The 13,821-nt window shown below is 37.1% G+C and overlaps 2 protein-coding genes across 4 annotated transcripts in view; one reads left to right on the plus strand and one right to left on the minus strand.

Moving 5' to 3' along the window:
* nos1apa (nitric oxide synthase 1 (neuronal) adaptor protein a) overlaps positions 1–13,821 on the minus strand; it is a 129,143-nt gene that overhangs the window by 79,637 nt on the left and 35,685 nt on the right. For 2 of the 3 annotated variants that reach the window (XM_058778543.1, XM_058778545.1), the window contains exons 3-4: positions 6,942–7,034; positions 4,290–4,348 (exon numbers count right to left, since the gene is read on the minus strand). In XM_058778543.1, the coding sequence (XP_058634526.1) occupies positions 4,290–4,348; positions 6,942–7,034 (152 nt within the window). Of the gene's footprint in view, positions 1–4,289; positions 4,349–6,941; positions 7,035–13,821 lie in introns of those variants that run through there. The other variant, XM_058778544.1, reaches the window with a different exon arrangement.
* Positions 2,450–13,821, plus strand: part of LOC131542159 (uncharacterized) — a 33,795-nt gene continuing 22,423 nt past the window's right edge. The window contains exon 1 of the mRNA XM_058778546.1: positions 2,450–2,980. Coding sequence (XP_058634529.1) covers positions 2,768–2,980 — 213 coding nt within the window. The 5' untranslated portion in view covers positions 2,450–2,767. The remainder of the gene's footprint in view (positions 2,981–13,821) is intronic.

A 13,821-nucleotide genomic window follows, 5' to 3' on the forward strand; every position in this document is an offset into this window, starting at 1 on the left:
GATGCTGCAGGTGAATGGTATAATGTCTTGATCATAGAAATGAAGTGTTCCCCGAAGCCGAAACATTGAAGGAAATATGAAGGAGTCGATGCATATTGTCAGATGCATTGCGCCCCTTGATGAAACCAATTTGGTCCTCCTTGATCAGACTATGAATTACCTTCTCCATACGAGAAGCAAAAACTTCAGCATATATTTTTAGATCACATGGGATAAGCGAAATCGGTCTGTAGCTGGAACAATCTAATGGATCTTTCCCTTTTTTAAGAAGTAATGAAATCATTGATGTTTTTTGATCTCTATGAAATACTCCATGTTCAATTGCAAAATTAAATGAATTAAGCATAAGTGTCCCTACCAAATCCCAAATTTCTAAATATAATTCAGGGGGGAGACCATCTAGACCCGGCGATTTGCCCTTTTGAACGCTTTTTAGAGAGACGCGAAGCTCCTCCAAACTTAATGGGGCCTCCAAAGATTCTTTATCAATCTGTGAGATCCAAGGCAGTTCCAATTTATCTAAATACTGCTTACAAATTGGTTCATCAAAATCTGTTTCGGCTTTATACAGATTCATGTAAAAACCTTTAAATATAAGTCATTAATTGCCACAGGTTTCGTGGTGATCTGATCATCCGATGATTTTATTGCGCTAATATATGCCTTAGACTCGCATTCTTTCAACCTAAGGGCCAATAAATGACTAGGTCTCTCTGATTCAAAATAATATTTTTGCCTAGTCCCATGTAAAATAAATTCTGCCTTTGAGTGTGAAAGTAAATCATATTCTTCTTTTAAAGAGGACAACTGTGTAGCCTGTTGCTCAGTAAAATGTTGTTTTTGTAGGTTTTGCAATGATTGGATTTTATTTTCTAATTGTGTAAACTGGTGAGTTTTCGCTTTGGCAAGAGTAGAAGAAAAAGACATACAGAATCCTCGTATAGCACACTTAGTCAATTCCCACATTATTTGAGGATCCACATCAGAGGGCATATTGATTTCAAGAAATTCCTTAATATATTCTTTTAGTGAAGTAATGAAAGTCTGATTACTTAATAATGATATGTTAAAGCGCCATCTAGGGGACTTGGCTTTAACATCGGAAAGAGGAACACTGCACAACACAGCAGAATGATCAGATAATAAAATTTGTAATATAGAGATGGAGGAATTAGACAAAATTAAAAATGGGCTGAGAAATATGTAGTCTATCCTAGAGAAAGTCTTATGTCTATTAGAAAAAAGAGAAGTCCTTAGCTTTAGTATTCTGAATTCTCCAAAGATCGATTAAGTTGAGCTCCGTGATAAATTTATTCAGTAATTTAGAGGATGGATTGGCTGTTGTATCAGATTGAGATTTATCTAAAGCAGGATTTATGACAGCATTAAAATCACCACCCACCACTAATGGGCAGTCAGTCTGCTCAAGTAATGTTTTGGAAATCTGTGTAAGGAACGCACGGTCTGTCTCATTCGGACCATAAATAGAGACCAATGCTAACCTATTATTATATATTTTGCATCGGATAAAAACAAATCTACCCTTCACATCACTACCAAGGTGTTCAATAGTTAAATTTAACCTTTGGTTAACAAGGATAAGCACCCCCTTAGTTTTATTTTGAGCGCAGGAAAAAGCCGCTAATTTATAATATTTATTCTGAAAATGTGCCACGTCAGATTGTTTTAAATGTCTCTCTTGAATTAGGGCACAGGAAATAGATTTACGGTGTAAATATTCTAACACACGGGTTCGTTTAACAGCAGAATTTAGACCATTCACATTCAGTGATAAAACATTTAGAGTATGCATTGAATATTCATAATCCCAAGATTGTATTCAATAAATGAAAAAAACAAAAACAGAAGCACTTCCATTCTGTAAATAGCATGTAAACGCTGATGTGCATTTTAGATACCAAACCTCCTAGATGAAAAATCCCTTTAAAAATAAGGTAAAATAAATAAAAGTATAAATGTCTGTTGTAAAAAGTAAAAACAACATAAAAACATGAACAACCAACAACCATAAACAAGGAACAACTCAGACCGCACATTACCGAGAACATAGGTCTGACTGAGCAACAAAAATAGTGATGGTTCGTGACCGATCCACTCCAACGCAAGACATGTCTCCCGAAACGGCCCACACAGCCAAAAAAATATTTTTAATTAAACCTACTCTCAATTAGTCCCCTCCAAAAAAGAGAGAGAGAAAAAAAAAAAAGCAGTGTCAGTCTTACCAGCAACGAGATCGTTGTACCGGATATATAGGGACAATCTCTCAGTAGTAGAGAGGAGAGAAGAAAAAACAAAAAATAGATTTAGCAAGCGTCCATGTCCATCCTACCCTCATCCCCTACTAGGGCAGCTAGAACCATGTTCATCCCGGCCATCAAGTTCCTCCCGCTGGACCGGAGAGACAGCGGCCGCTGTTCCCCCGTTGCCGCCCCGCAGAGCCGCAGCATATGTCTTCTGCTGAGACAGGGAGCTGATAAAATCCTCCGCTTTCTGAGGGGAATCGAAGCTTTTCTGTTCCCCTTTGTGCCGTAGTTTAAATACCGCCGGATAGATGAGGAAGGGCTGGAGGCCAAGTGCTGTCATCTTCTTCAAAACAGGACCAAATGCCTTTCTCCTGATCGCTGTAGCTGGACTAAAGTCGGGAAAAAATAGTAGTGTGACATTGTTCTGTGCGCATTTCACCGGATAAGCCTGCCGAGCACCCTTCAGGATATCTGATCTGTCATGCCATCTCAGTACACGGAAGATGAGAGTGCGCGGCCGATCGGAGCCTCTCCCTCCGTCATACACGCGGTGCGCCCGGTCAATCTCAATGTCACGGCCCCTCAAGGAAGGAATCCACTTGGGAAGATTAACTCTGAGAAAACCAGCCGCGTCGGATCCCTCAGCCCCCTCTGGCAGCCCCACCAGTCGTACGTTGTTCCTCCTGCACCTGTCCTCCATATCTATCATCTTCTCGGTGAGTCGCTCCAGCTGATTTCTTATGTCCGTGACTGCCCTCCTATCCTTACGTGCATCTGCTTGAACAGAATCAACGCGGTCACGTGTCTGCTTCGCCGCGGTAGTTATGGCCTCAAACTCCTCTCTTAGCTCTTTAACAGACTTGTTGGTCGCTTGTATGTCCTCACGCAGTTCGCGCAATGCTGGAATCAGTACAGAGTCCATCACATCTCTTATTGCCGAATTCACAACCGAATTCAGAGTGCTTTGCTGCTCTTTAAATGCTAGTTCAATACGGCTAGCAATAGCATCGTCGATATCTTCTCTGGAGATGGCGGAATCTCTGATTTTTTTCTTCATTGGCGATTGCTCAATCTCTCTTTTCCGATCCCCTTTGTCTGCCTTAGCACTCATGATGGGTCCAATGCAGAGTGGTTCAAATTTTACTGACAGGATCATATAATATGTGGCAAAGTGAGCAGAGCGAAAGACTAAGCTTGCATCGCCGTCGAAGGGTCACGTGATCTCCCCAGAGTCTTAACTTTTATAAAGAATCTCTCTTTGGGTTTGAGACTTTAGTCTTTGCAACTTTAGGGATCTTATCTATGCATGAACAGCTTGTAACTCTCCAAAGAGAAAGGAAAACTTGAAACCGCATCATATGACCCCTTTAAAGATATATTTTAAGACTAAGGAATTACACATGGCCATGTTTAAATTGAAACGGTAGCAAAATACGGTTTTCTACCTTGTTTTGGTGTGCTAAACAAGAAAATTAAGTTGAGATGTTCCTTTTACAAATTTATATTTTAGATATATATTCTAAAATAAATAAGGAACGATGACTATTTAACTATTTACAACTTGATACTGTGCAATTATGGTGCAAAATACAGGGGGAAAAAACTAAGATGTAGTGCAACATCTCTGTCTGACATGAATCTGTATGTAAATAAAAACACAAACACTAAAAGAACCAAAATACCCATCACTTTTATTATTATGGTCATTACTTTCAAGTTAGAGAAGGAGACTGACTTCAGTTACCCATCAGGCTGTTGTACAGACAATCGGAGACTCACACTTGCTACTAAAATGGTTGTCAGTCTTAAACACTGACTGTGAACGCTGCTATTGCGAGTGTGAAGGTGATATATTTAGGTACACAGTTTAGAGGCAAACATGACACGATCATTTTATTCTCCTTTCCCACTGAAAGCCTCCCATTGAGAGCTGACTCACAGCATTACTCACTTTCAGGACTGACAGCTACATTGGTCAAGTGCTGAATGCAGTTAAAATAAAAGAGATTTTATGAAGTTCCTCACCTGTATATTGGGTCTTGCATCACCATCATCTTGCTTTCATCCCAGGTCCATTCTTTTTTCTGCAGGAAATGAAAGTGATCATTTCAGTTCACCACAAGTCAGGCTATAATATATGATAATATATCCGAGGCAGAAGCTTGCTCTATCAATTTCCTCATTTAAGTTCCAGCTCCAAATTAAACCAAGAGATAAAGCACCTGTGTAAATCAATAATTTATGTTTAAATGAACAGCACGAGGCAACTTAAGATGCAGAAATTGCAGGGACTGACTGTACCCATTAACTTTGAGCTAAGTATCTTTCTAAAGGACAAAACCATCCTGGAAACCACCTTAAGGCAAAGTGTCTTGCCAAAGGGTGACCACAGCAGAGCAGGACTGTGATGAAAATGTTTTTTTTATAAAAAAAGCTACTTGAAGCTTATACTAGATTGCTACCAACATCCCCTAAATTACGACCTGCAGTTATTGTTACTAAAAACAAGGTAGAATCTCAGCAGACCATCCTTGGCAAACTGACACTGAATCAACTTGCCTCTAGATATGTTATGTAATGTGTTCATATCGGAAGTTAACACTTACAATGAATCAATTTCTACTACAGCCCAATAAAACAATTTATGGCACAGTATTTTCATTCATAAAAGCCAATCATAGATCATTAAAAAAAAGTTATCTATAGTCTCAAACACAAGAAAATACTGATATAAAAGTTCTTAGTTTATTTTATGTGCATAATTTGCGCATTTAAACAAAAAAAGAAGGATTTTATTGCATAAAATTTGATGCAGCATAACAAACATTCAGTTACAACTATTGTAAACAATATACTTCATACAGCAAATTTATTTGTCATAAATATTATAATACAGTGCTACTAGAATGTTTGCGAACCCTTTCGAATTTTCTATATTTTTGCATAAATATGACCCAAAACATCACCAGATTTCCATACAAGTCCTGAAAGTAGACAAAGAGAACCGAATCACACAAGTGAGAAAAAAATATTTTCTGTCATTTATTTATTGAGAAAAATTATCCAGTGTTGCATATCTGTGTGTTGCAAAAGTATGTGAATCTTTGCTTTCAGTATCTGGTGTGACCCCCTTTTTGCTGCAGTAACTGAAGGTAAAGTTTCTTGTAAATGCTGATCAGTCCTGCACAATAACATGTAGGAGCCCATTTTAGCCCATTCCTTAGTGCAGAACCACTTAAACTCTGTGATGTTGGTGGGTTTCCTCCTATGAACTGCTTGCTTAGGTCCTTCCACAACATTTTAATTCGATTAAGGTCTGGACAGCCATTCCAAAATATTAACTTTGTTCTTCTTTAACCATTCTTTGGTAGAATGACTTGTGTGCTTGGGGTTGTTGTCTTGCTGCATGACCCACGTTCTCTCGAGACTTGTTCTTAAACAGATGTCCTGACGTTTTCCTTTAGAATTTGCTGGTATAATTCAGAATTCATTGTTTCATCAATGATGACAGGCTGTCCTGGCCAAGATGCAGCAAAACAGGCCGAAGCCATGATACCACCACTATGTTTCACAGATGTGATAAGATTCCATTAAGCTGGAATGCAGTGTGTTTTCTCCTAACATAATAGCTTCTCATTTAAACCAATAAGTTCTATTTTGGTTTCATCCATCCATTAAACCTTTCTCCAATAGTCCTCTGGCTTGTCCACATGATCTTTAGCGAGCAATTTTCTTTTTGGAGAACAGTGACTTTCTTCTTCCAACTCTGTCATGCACACCATGGTTGCTCAGTGTTCTCCTGATGGTGGGCTCATGAACATTAACATTAGCTGATGTGAGAAAGGCCTTTAGTTGCTTAGAAGTTACCCTGGGAACTTTTGCAACCTTGCAGACTATTACACGTTCTGCTTTGGAGTGATCTTTGTTGGTTGACCACTTCTCGGGAAGGTAACAGTGGTCTTGAATTTCCTCCATTTGTACGCAATCTGTCTGACTGTGGATTTGTGGAGTCCAAACTCTTTAGAGATGGTTTTGTAACCTTTTCTAGCCTGATGAGCAACATCAACTCTTTTTCCGAGGTCCTCAGTAGTGTCTCCTTTGTTCGTGACATGATTCGCTTCCACAAACATGATCAGACTTTAATAGATCCCTGTTCTTTGAATAAAACAGGTCACGTACTGACATTTGATAGTCATTGCACTGACTGAAAACACCTCTGCATAGATGGACTCTAATTTCACTGCTAATCCAAGAGATTCACATACTTTTGCCACTCACAGATATACAATATTAGATCATTTTCCTGAATAAACAAATGACAAAGAAAATATTTTTGTCTCATTTGTTTAATTGGGTTCTCTTTGTCTACTTTCAGGACTTGTGTGAAAATCTGATGATATTTTGGGTCATATTTATACAGAAATATAGAAAATTCTAAAGGGTTCACAAACCTTCAAGCAGCAATATTGTAGCATCTTTGTGCTGTTAAATGGTAAAATTTGTGTGAGTGTGTGAGAAGAATAAATAAAATGAATGAATAAATGTAACAAAATAAATTAATAAATAAAATAAAACCATAAAAATTTATAAATGCATGCATGAATGAAAAAATATCATCTCCCCTTTAAAAAATTAAACTCATCATAACTAGTTTTAAACTAGAAACTTTTAGTTTACCTTTTTCTTTTTCCGCAGCGCTACTTTCACCCCGTCCACAGACACGATGATGTTGACTTTCTTCTTTTTGATATTCTTCACTTTAAATTCATACTGTAAAGAGGAAAGGAAAGATAGAGATCATTATGGGAAGAAATATCAATACAGAGTAATTCTTTTTCCACCCTTCCAGGACACCCAAGGATACATCCATTAATTAAATTCAATCCAAGACCCCATTTAAATAGAAATCATGCAGTCCGTTCTCTGCAAACATCAATAACTTCACCCTTTTTTTTATTGGCGTATATGCCCTTGCAGAGAACGAGCTCAAATGCCATTAACATTTCGACCAATGAAATGCAAGATTGGAACTTTTAAATGAGCCAAACGCTTATCAACAGTGTGATAATCGGAAAGGGAACAGCAAAGCCTTTGAAGTGCATCTGGATAGAATCGAGTTCTCTAGTAAATGGCTCTCTCAATAGCTTCTCAGCTCTGAGTTAACTTTGTGATGTATGCAGCGCTTTTCCGCTATTCAGAGAGGCATTAGCCTGCTTAGAGATGTATGGATGAGGGTATTGGTACAAACAACTGTGAGCAAACACTCTTACACAAGTAAACAAGAGTCTCCGCAGGGACAGCATGAAGAGCAGCGTGTTCTCATTTTTCATTCCTACTCATGTACAGTATACAATTTCACAGGGACACACACACACACAATACTGTTAAAAAGTACACTAAGTTGCCACTGGGCCTTAATTAATACACAGAATGTCAAATTCAAGCCTAACATCCTCCAAAGCAACATGCTGAAATTTTTACACCATCAAAACCACCACAGCCGAATAGTCCTTCTAGCTACTCTGCATCTTGTTTGTTCACTAGCTAATGTTAGATAATAAGGAGAAAGTTTGCTGTTTATGCGTCTTCCTGTTTACAGACATAAAAGAAAAAAGTGGATTCCATGGCCCATTTTGGGCTGTTTTGGCAAACCACAATTCGGACCAGCCACTGTTGTTACAAAGATGCAACATGTTCAAACCAAAATGCAAAATTCAGTGTAAAATAAATGAGATCAGATACAATATGAATATATATTCATCAGAATCAAATAGGCTACATGTAAATATCAGTAAATTATAAATAAACCATTAAAGTGCCCCTATTATGGATTTTTGAAAATTACCTTTCATGCAGAGTGTAACACAGCTCTAAGTGAATGAAAACATCCTGCAAAGTTTCAAATCTGAAAGTGCACCATGTATAAAGTTATTGTCTCTCAAAAGAAACAGTCGATGCTGAATCATTGAATCGAGTCGTTTTTAAAACTAATCCCAAGCCGTTTCATGTTGACATCAACATGAAACTTTAGCATATTGCCTGCCCACTTGTTGGTCGTTTAGCGTTGAACTGAATGAAAATGCAAATTCATTCTTTGCCTCTAGGTGCCGCATTTGGAGCAGTAAAGTAGCCGTTTCCCCGGTAATGCTGTACACAAAGAATCACAAATGCTGCTTTATCAGGCATTACAGGTGTGATGAAATGGAAATGAGATCAATCGGACCAATCACCGCAGATTAGCGCCACGCAAAGGAGGGGTTTGGAAAAATGAATCATTGAGCGAATCGTTTGGGAGTCGTTGAGCAAGTAAGGTAAAAATAAATGCATATTATAAGACAATGAAAGTGTTTTTTGATCTTGCATGCATGTCAACCTGTTATTGGGGACACCCAAAACCAAAATATGAACCTTTCATTGCCCATAATAGGGGCACTTTAAAATAGTCTAATAAATATTAATGTAATGTAAAATACATGACAACATCCACACTTTTTCTTTTTTTTTTGATTACGAATGCAATCGAGACCGAATGCAAGGCTGTCAGATTACCTCATGCTAATTGCATGTAATTACCTCATACCTCAATTCTCACTGGAACGCGCTGATGGCGCTATCATGTCTGCGCAAACAGGGTGCTCAGAGATATGCAAATACATATTTGACAGGCAGGCACGACAGCCTATCATAATGTTCGGACCAAACATTTTGATTGGACAACGTTTTTTGGGTCCTACGCCTTCCAAAGACGATATAAATTCTAACATTAGATATACAATATAAATACATTTAGACCACTTAACTTAATGAGTGCTATCGAGATGTGAAGAGACTTTCAACCAGCATAACAGAAAACGTTTCTGAACCAAATCTTTAAAATGAGAGATGCTATTAAAATATCTCATCATATCATATTTACCATTGCTCGATGAAATGTCACAGGCAAAATCCAGTCATTTCAATAGGAATCCGTATGTATAGGAATTTTGCGTGAGTGTGAATGATTTCCCCATGTTTGAGTTGATCATGCAAATTCTTTACGCCGACCAAAAGAAAGCTGCTTGGTTTGAAAGTGACTGCTGTGTGAACAGTGCTTCAAACGTGGCTTTAATATTGACAATGCCCTTCGCTGAAATATTACACCTTAAGTGCACAAATACTCCCAAAAATTAATTCATGAAAACATGCATGAACAAGAGCAATTGTCAAGCAAAATGTCAGGGTTACTGTAGATAGAATCCCCCGCCCTTACTTAATGATCTTTATTTTACAATGAAGGGCCAATCGTCATTCAATATCATTTAATGCTCAGCACAGCATAAAAATAAAAAAACAAAAGCACTAATATACAAGCTGTAAAGGCCACCACGTGCACCTAGGTGTTAATACTAACCAGGTGATGGCACACGTTTAATGCTCTTTTCCATTTTCACCCCCTCTCTGCAGTAATGCCTTCCTGTTTGTCTCATTTTAATTGAGTTTCTTTCAGCCACCTGGAGCCCATTTCTTGTCTCTCAGCAGGTGCTGAGTGAAATTTCATCTAGTATTGAGCTGACACACTGGGGTCAAAGAAGATACAGACACTGCTGTCTGTTAGAAACGTATAAATTAAAGATTAAACCAAAAGATAAAACCATTTCACTAGACCCTGCCTAAACCAACTTTTGTGATTCAACTTTCCTTTTCAGGTTCTGCCCATACAAAAAGAAATGAAGAAATATGACTAGTGTTTAATTCTGCAATGTTCACTTGAAAATAATCTTATGCACTAAATACAGAAGAAAGAACTCAGTTTGCTCAAGATGTGCATAACAGACATGGCAAAAACTTTACACTGGTGTTGAAAACAGAACAAAGTTGAGATGAGCATACTCAAAGTCAAACAATGAGGAGCATTGAGTTTTCTTGAATTCCTTTCTAAGCTGAACCTACAAGGTCACAGCAAAGTTCAAACAACCAGATGAGAAATTGTTTCAGAGCCAAACCTGAATGTTTTACAAGGAGAACTGGGAAAAAAAATCTATATCATACAAAATATAATAATATATGGCAGTGATTCCTGTACTGAACCATCAATGAACCAAAAAAGCAAAAAGAAAGAATCAGAGTCCTAAATCATTCGAGTTATGCAATATAAGCACAGCAGCACAAGTAGTATGATTTATGAACATATTCTTCTAATAAATTGTTCAAACGCACAAGCTATGAATCCTTCACTAAAACAACTGAATTGACTTGATGTAAACTCTCCGACTTCACAAAATGAAGCAGTTTGTTATGACAACATGCAGTTAAAACGATACAGTTGCACAGATACAGATACACCTTTCCAGACACTTATTACTTTTTAAACATTGTTCACTAAGGGATTATTAGACATTTGTAAATCTAATTATTTGAATTATTTATACCTACTGAAAAGAAATTGGACATAACTACAGCTTGTGAGCAACGTTTATTAGATCTACAGCAATAATATCTAACAAAACATTTTAGACCAAAACCAGAAAGATTATGACTTTCTGAAAAAAAAAAAAAAATAAAAGGCAAAATTTCATAATGTTTTTCCATGATTGTGGGAACATTGATATATTGTACACTACTGTTCAAAAGGTTGGAGTCAATAAGATTTTTTAAATGTTTTTGAAAAATCTCAAGCTCATCATGGTTGCATTTATTTGATCAAAAATGCAGTAAAACAGTAATTGTTATGTATTATTACAGTGAGTTTAGTATAGGCCTAGTTGTTTTCTATTTTATTATATTTTAAAATGCAATTTATTACTGTGAGGTCTGTATTTTCAACAGCCACTTCAGTCTTCAGTGTCACATGACCCTTCAAAAATCACTCTAATATGCAAATTTAGTCAGAATCATCCCTTATTATTATCCCTTATCAACAGTCGTGGAAGCCATGACACATTTATCTCAGGATTTTTCTGGGAAACACTAGTGTTAATCATAGAATGAATAGGTCAGAGGACTAACTTCTTTAATAAATTGTCTCCAATTACTCAGTGAACTGCAGATGTCTGACTTGTGAAATCTGCTACACAAACAAAATCCTGTAGGAAACATTTTATATTTCAAACAAAGTATTGTTCCTCAGACAAAAACGTGATCCAAGTCAACTTTCATTACGGTTTACAGATTGACTGAATGAAACCTTGGGACAACAGTACAAATAATATGGCAGGCACATTATCTACAGATCCCATTATATCCCTAAAAACATGCTGATTCTGCTACAAACATTAAGGGATCATAATTGCTATTATCTATTATACACGTCACAGACAGCAAGGACGTGATTCCTCTGCTGTGAGGTGGTGAAAATAATCCACAACTAACAGAGCAGAAGCCATTCATTTGATCTACAGCACACCTTTAAAATGTCAGGCTCGTTTTGCTCATTGCAACCGCATTCACAATATCATACGTCGGTCGCCTTTGAGAAATGGCACCTTTCAACAGAATGACATTCACACGCAGTTGAGGCTAGATTAGGATTTTAGTAACCCTCCTGGGATCAGGAGATTCAGTGGGATACATTTCCAGCAATCTACAAATCAAATCCTGGGTCACTCGTGACAGCTACATGAACGTACACAGGCTGGCGCAAAGACTTCCTTTATTACGCTACCTCACTAAATCTGACACATTCATTCATTCATTCTTTCTTTCCATCTTAACATGTAAGATTATGGGTTGATTATTGAGCCACCCTGAGAGGTAGGGTGATCCATCATAATGACACCCTCCATCAAAGGGGGCACTTTATTTTTGTCTTGTCACCAGACAACAATACTTACACAGCAGACTTAATAGTCTGATCATGCATATGGGTGAGACTGAAAATAATGCTGCATCAATGCATCACTAAAATTCGAGCTTCAAGTCAATAAAGAATTTCATAAACAATTAGTTTTTGCACTGTGCATGGGAAACACATCTGGTGAAGGCCACTCTTTGACATTTCTGTTAATCTCAATGGCAGTTGCTCAGCTGGCGCACAACTCTTCAGATGTAAGCAGACTGCTTTCATCAATCCATTTGTACATAAATTGCAGTCAAATCAATTTCCATAGAAACTTGTTTTTTTATACAATTTACACAAGTTTTGCTCTTGTTCATAAAACCACAAAAATCTACAGCGGGAGGAATTCTATTTTACAGCATAATCAGTTTGATCTAATTTTCAAAGGAAATGACTTTTAGGAATTGATTCTTTTAATAAACAATTCAAAATGACTCACAAACTCACAGTTGTTACTGGTTTAAACCAGTCTGATGAATCCGTCAGAGCAGCTTTTGGAACAACATCTGACTCACAAGTTTGTCGATACTTTCAGTTATGTCTGTTATGAAATTAAGTGTTATGAAACTGATTTGGTGCTCAAGAATCATTTCTTTATCTAATGTCAACAGCTGCTTAATATTTTTTTGTGGAAACCATGATACATCTTTTTCAAGGCTATGTATAGAAAATTCAAAAGAACAGCATTTATTTGAAATATGAATCTTCTTTAAATGTCTTTACTGTCAGTTTAATACATCATTTCTGAAAAAACTATACATTTCTTTAAAAAAATACTGACCTCAATCTGACAGGAGTCAATTTTTATTAATGAAGTAATTTTAAATGCACCAAAAATCATTGAAACTTCCTTTTTTGTAATATATTAACAAAAACATAAAATTATACAACACTGTAAACACAGAATAAGTCCAGAATATTATATAAAGTAAATAATTTCTGTATTATCCATTAAAAAAAATACATGAAAGTCAATGAGAATACTTTGTATTTAGGGCTTCAATCTATTCATTATAAACAGATGTTCAAGGACTATGACTATGAAAGAGGAACCGAACAGCGATCCTTTATTTCCACCAGAGAAATGACTGAAGTCGATAGTGTGGGACCATTTTGGATACATCAAGAATGACCAGGGTGTCATTTAAATATTGCCGTAAAAATTGCTGTTAAAGAGCGAATACATAAGGGACAATGCACGGCTAGCCAACCTGTTCTCGCTGTGTTCTCGATTTTAATGCACGACGTGAAGGCAAGGACCACCTGACGCGAAGTTCGTTAGCTCTAACATTCTGCCCGCTTCAGAGATGAAATAGTGCGGTGTGAGAGAGAGAGAGAGAGAGAGAGAGAGAGAGAGAGAGAGAGAGCCAGAGACGCACTTCCTCCTTCATTGTCATAAATACATATCAATAAGAAACCTCTACTTCAACAAACTCACCAACTTAATAAAGAACTTTACAACCATTAGTGAAACAGAACAAATAAAGATAGTACTAGGAGAGGGACAGACAGCAGCACTGGCTGCGAGATACGTGTGGACGTGCCACAGCCTGAGAGACAGCAGGTGAATGTGTGTAATGTGTGTAATATGTGTATTACATCTGACCTCAAAGTGTTTCCCTACTGTCTACCACAGTGACCCTCAGCCTGTGTGTGTTTACGTGTTAAACACTGTGGTATGAAATGTTCACATAATAAGTTCTTATTTGTTACACTGTTTATTTAAGTTTATATTGTTATAAG

The sequence above is a fragment of the Onychostoma macrolepis genome, chromosome 06 (assembly GCF_012432095.1).
Source record: "Onychostoma macrolepis isolate SWU-2019 chromosome 06, ASM1243209v1, whole genome shotgun sequence".
Classification (NCBI taxonomy): Eukaryota; Metazoa; Chordata; class Actinopteri; order Cypriniformes; family Cyprinidae; genus Onychostoma; species Onychostoma macrolepis.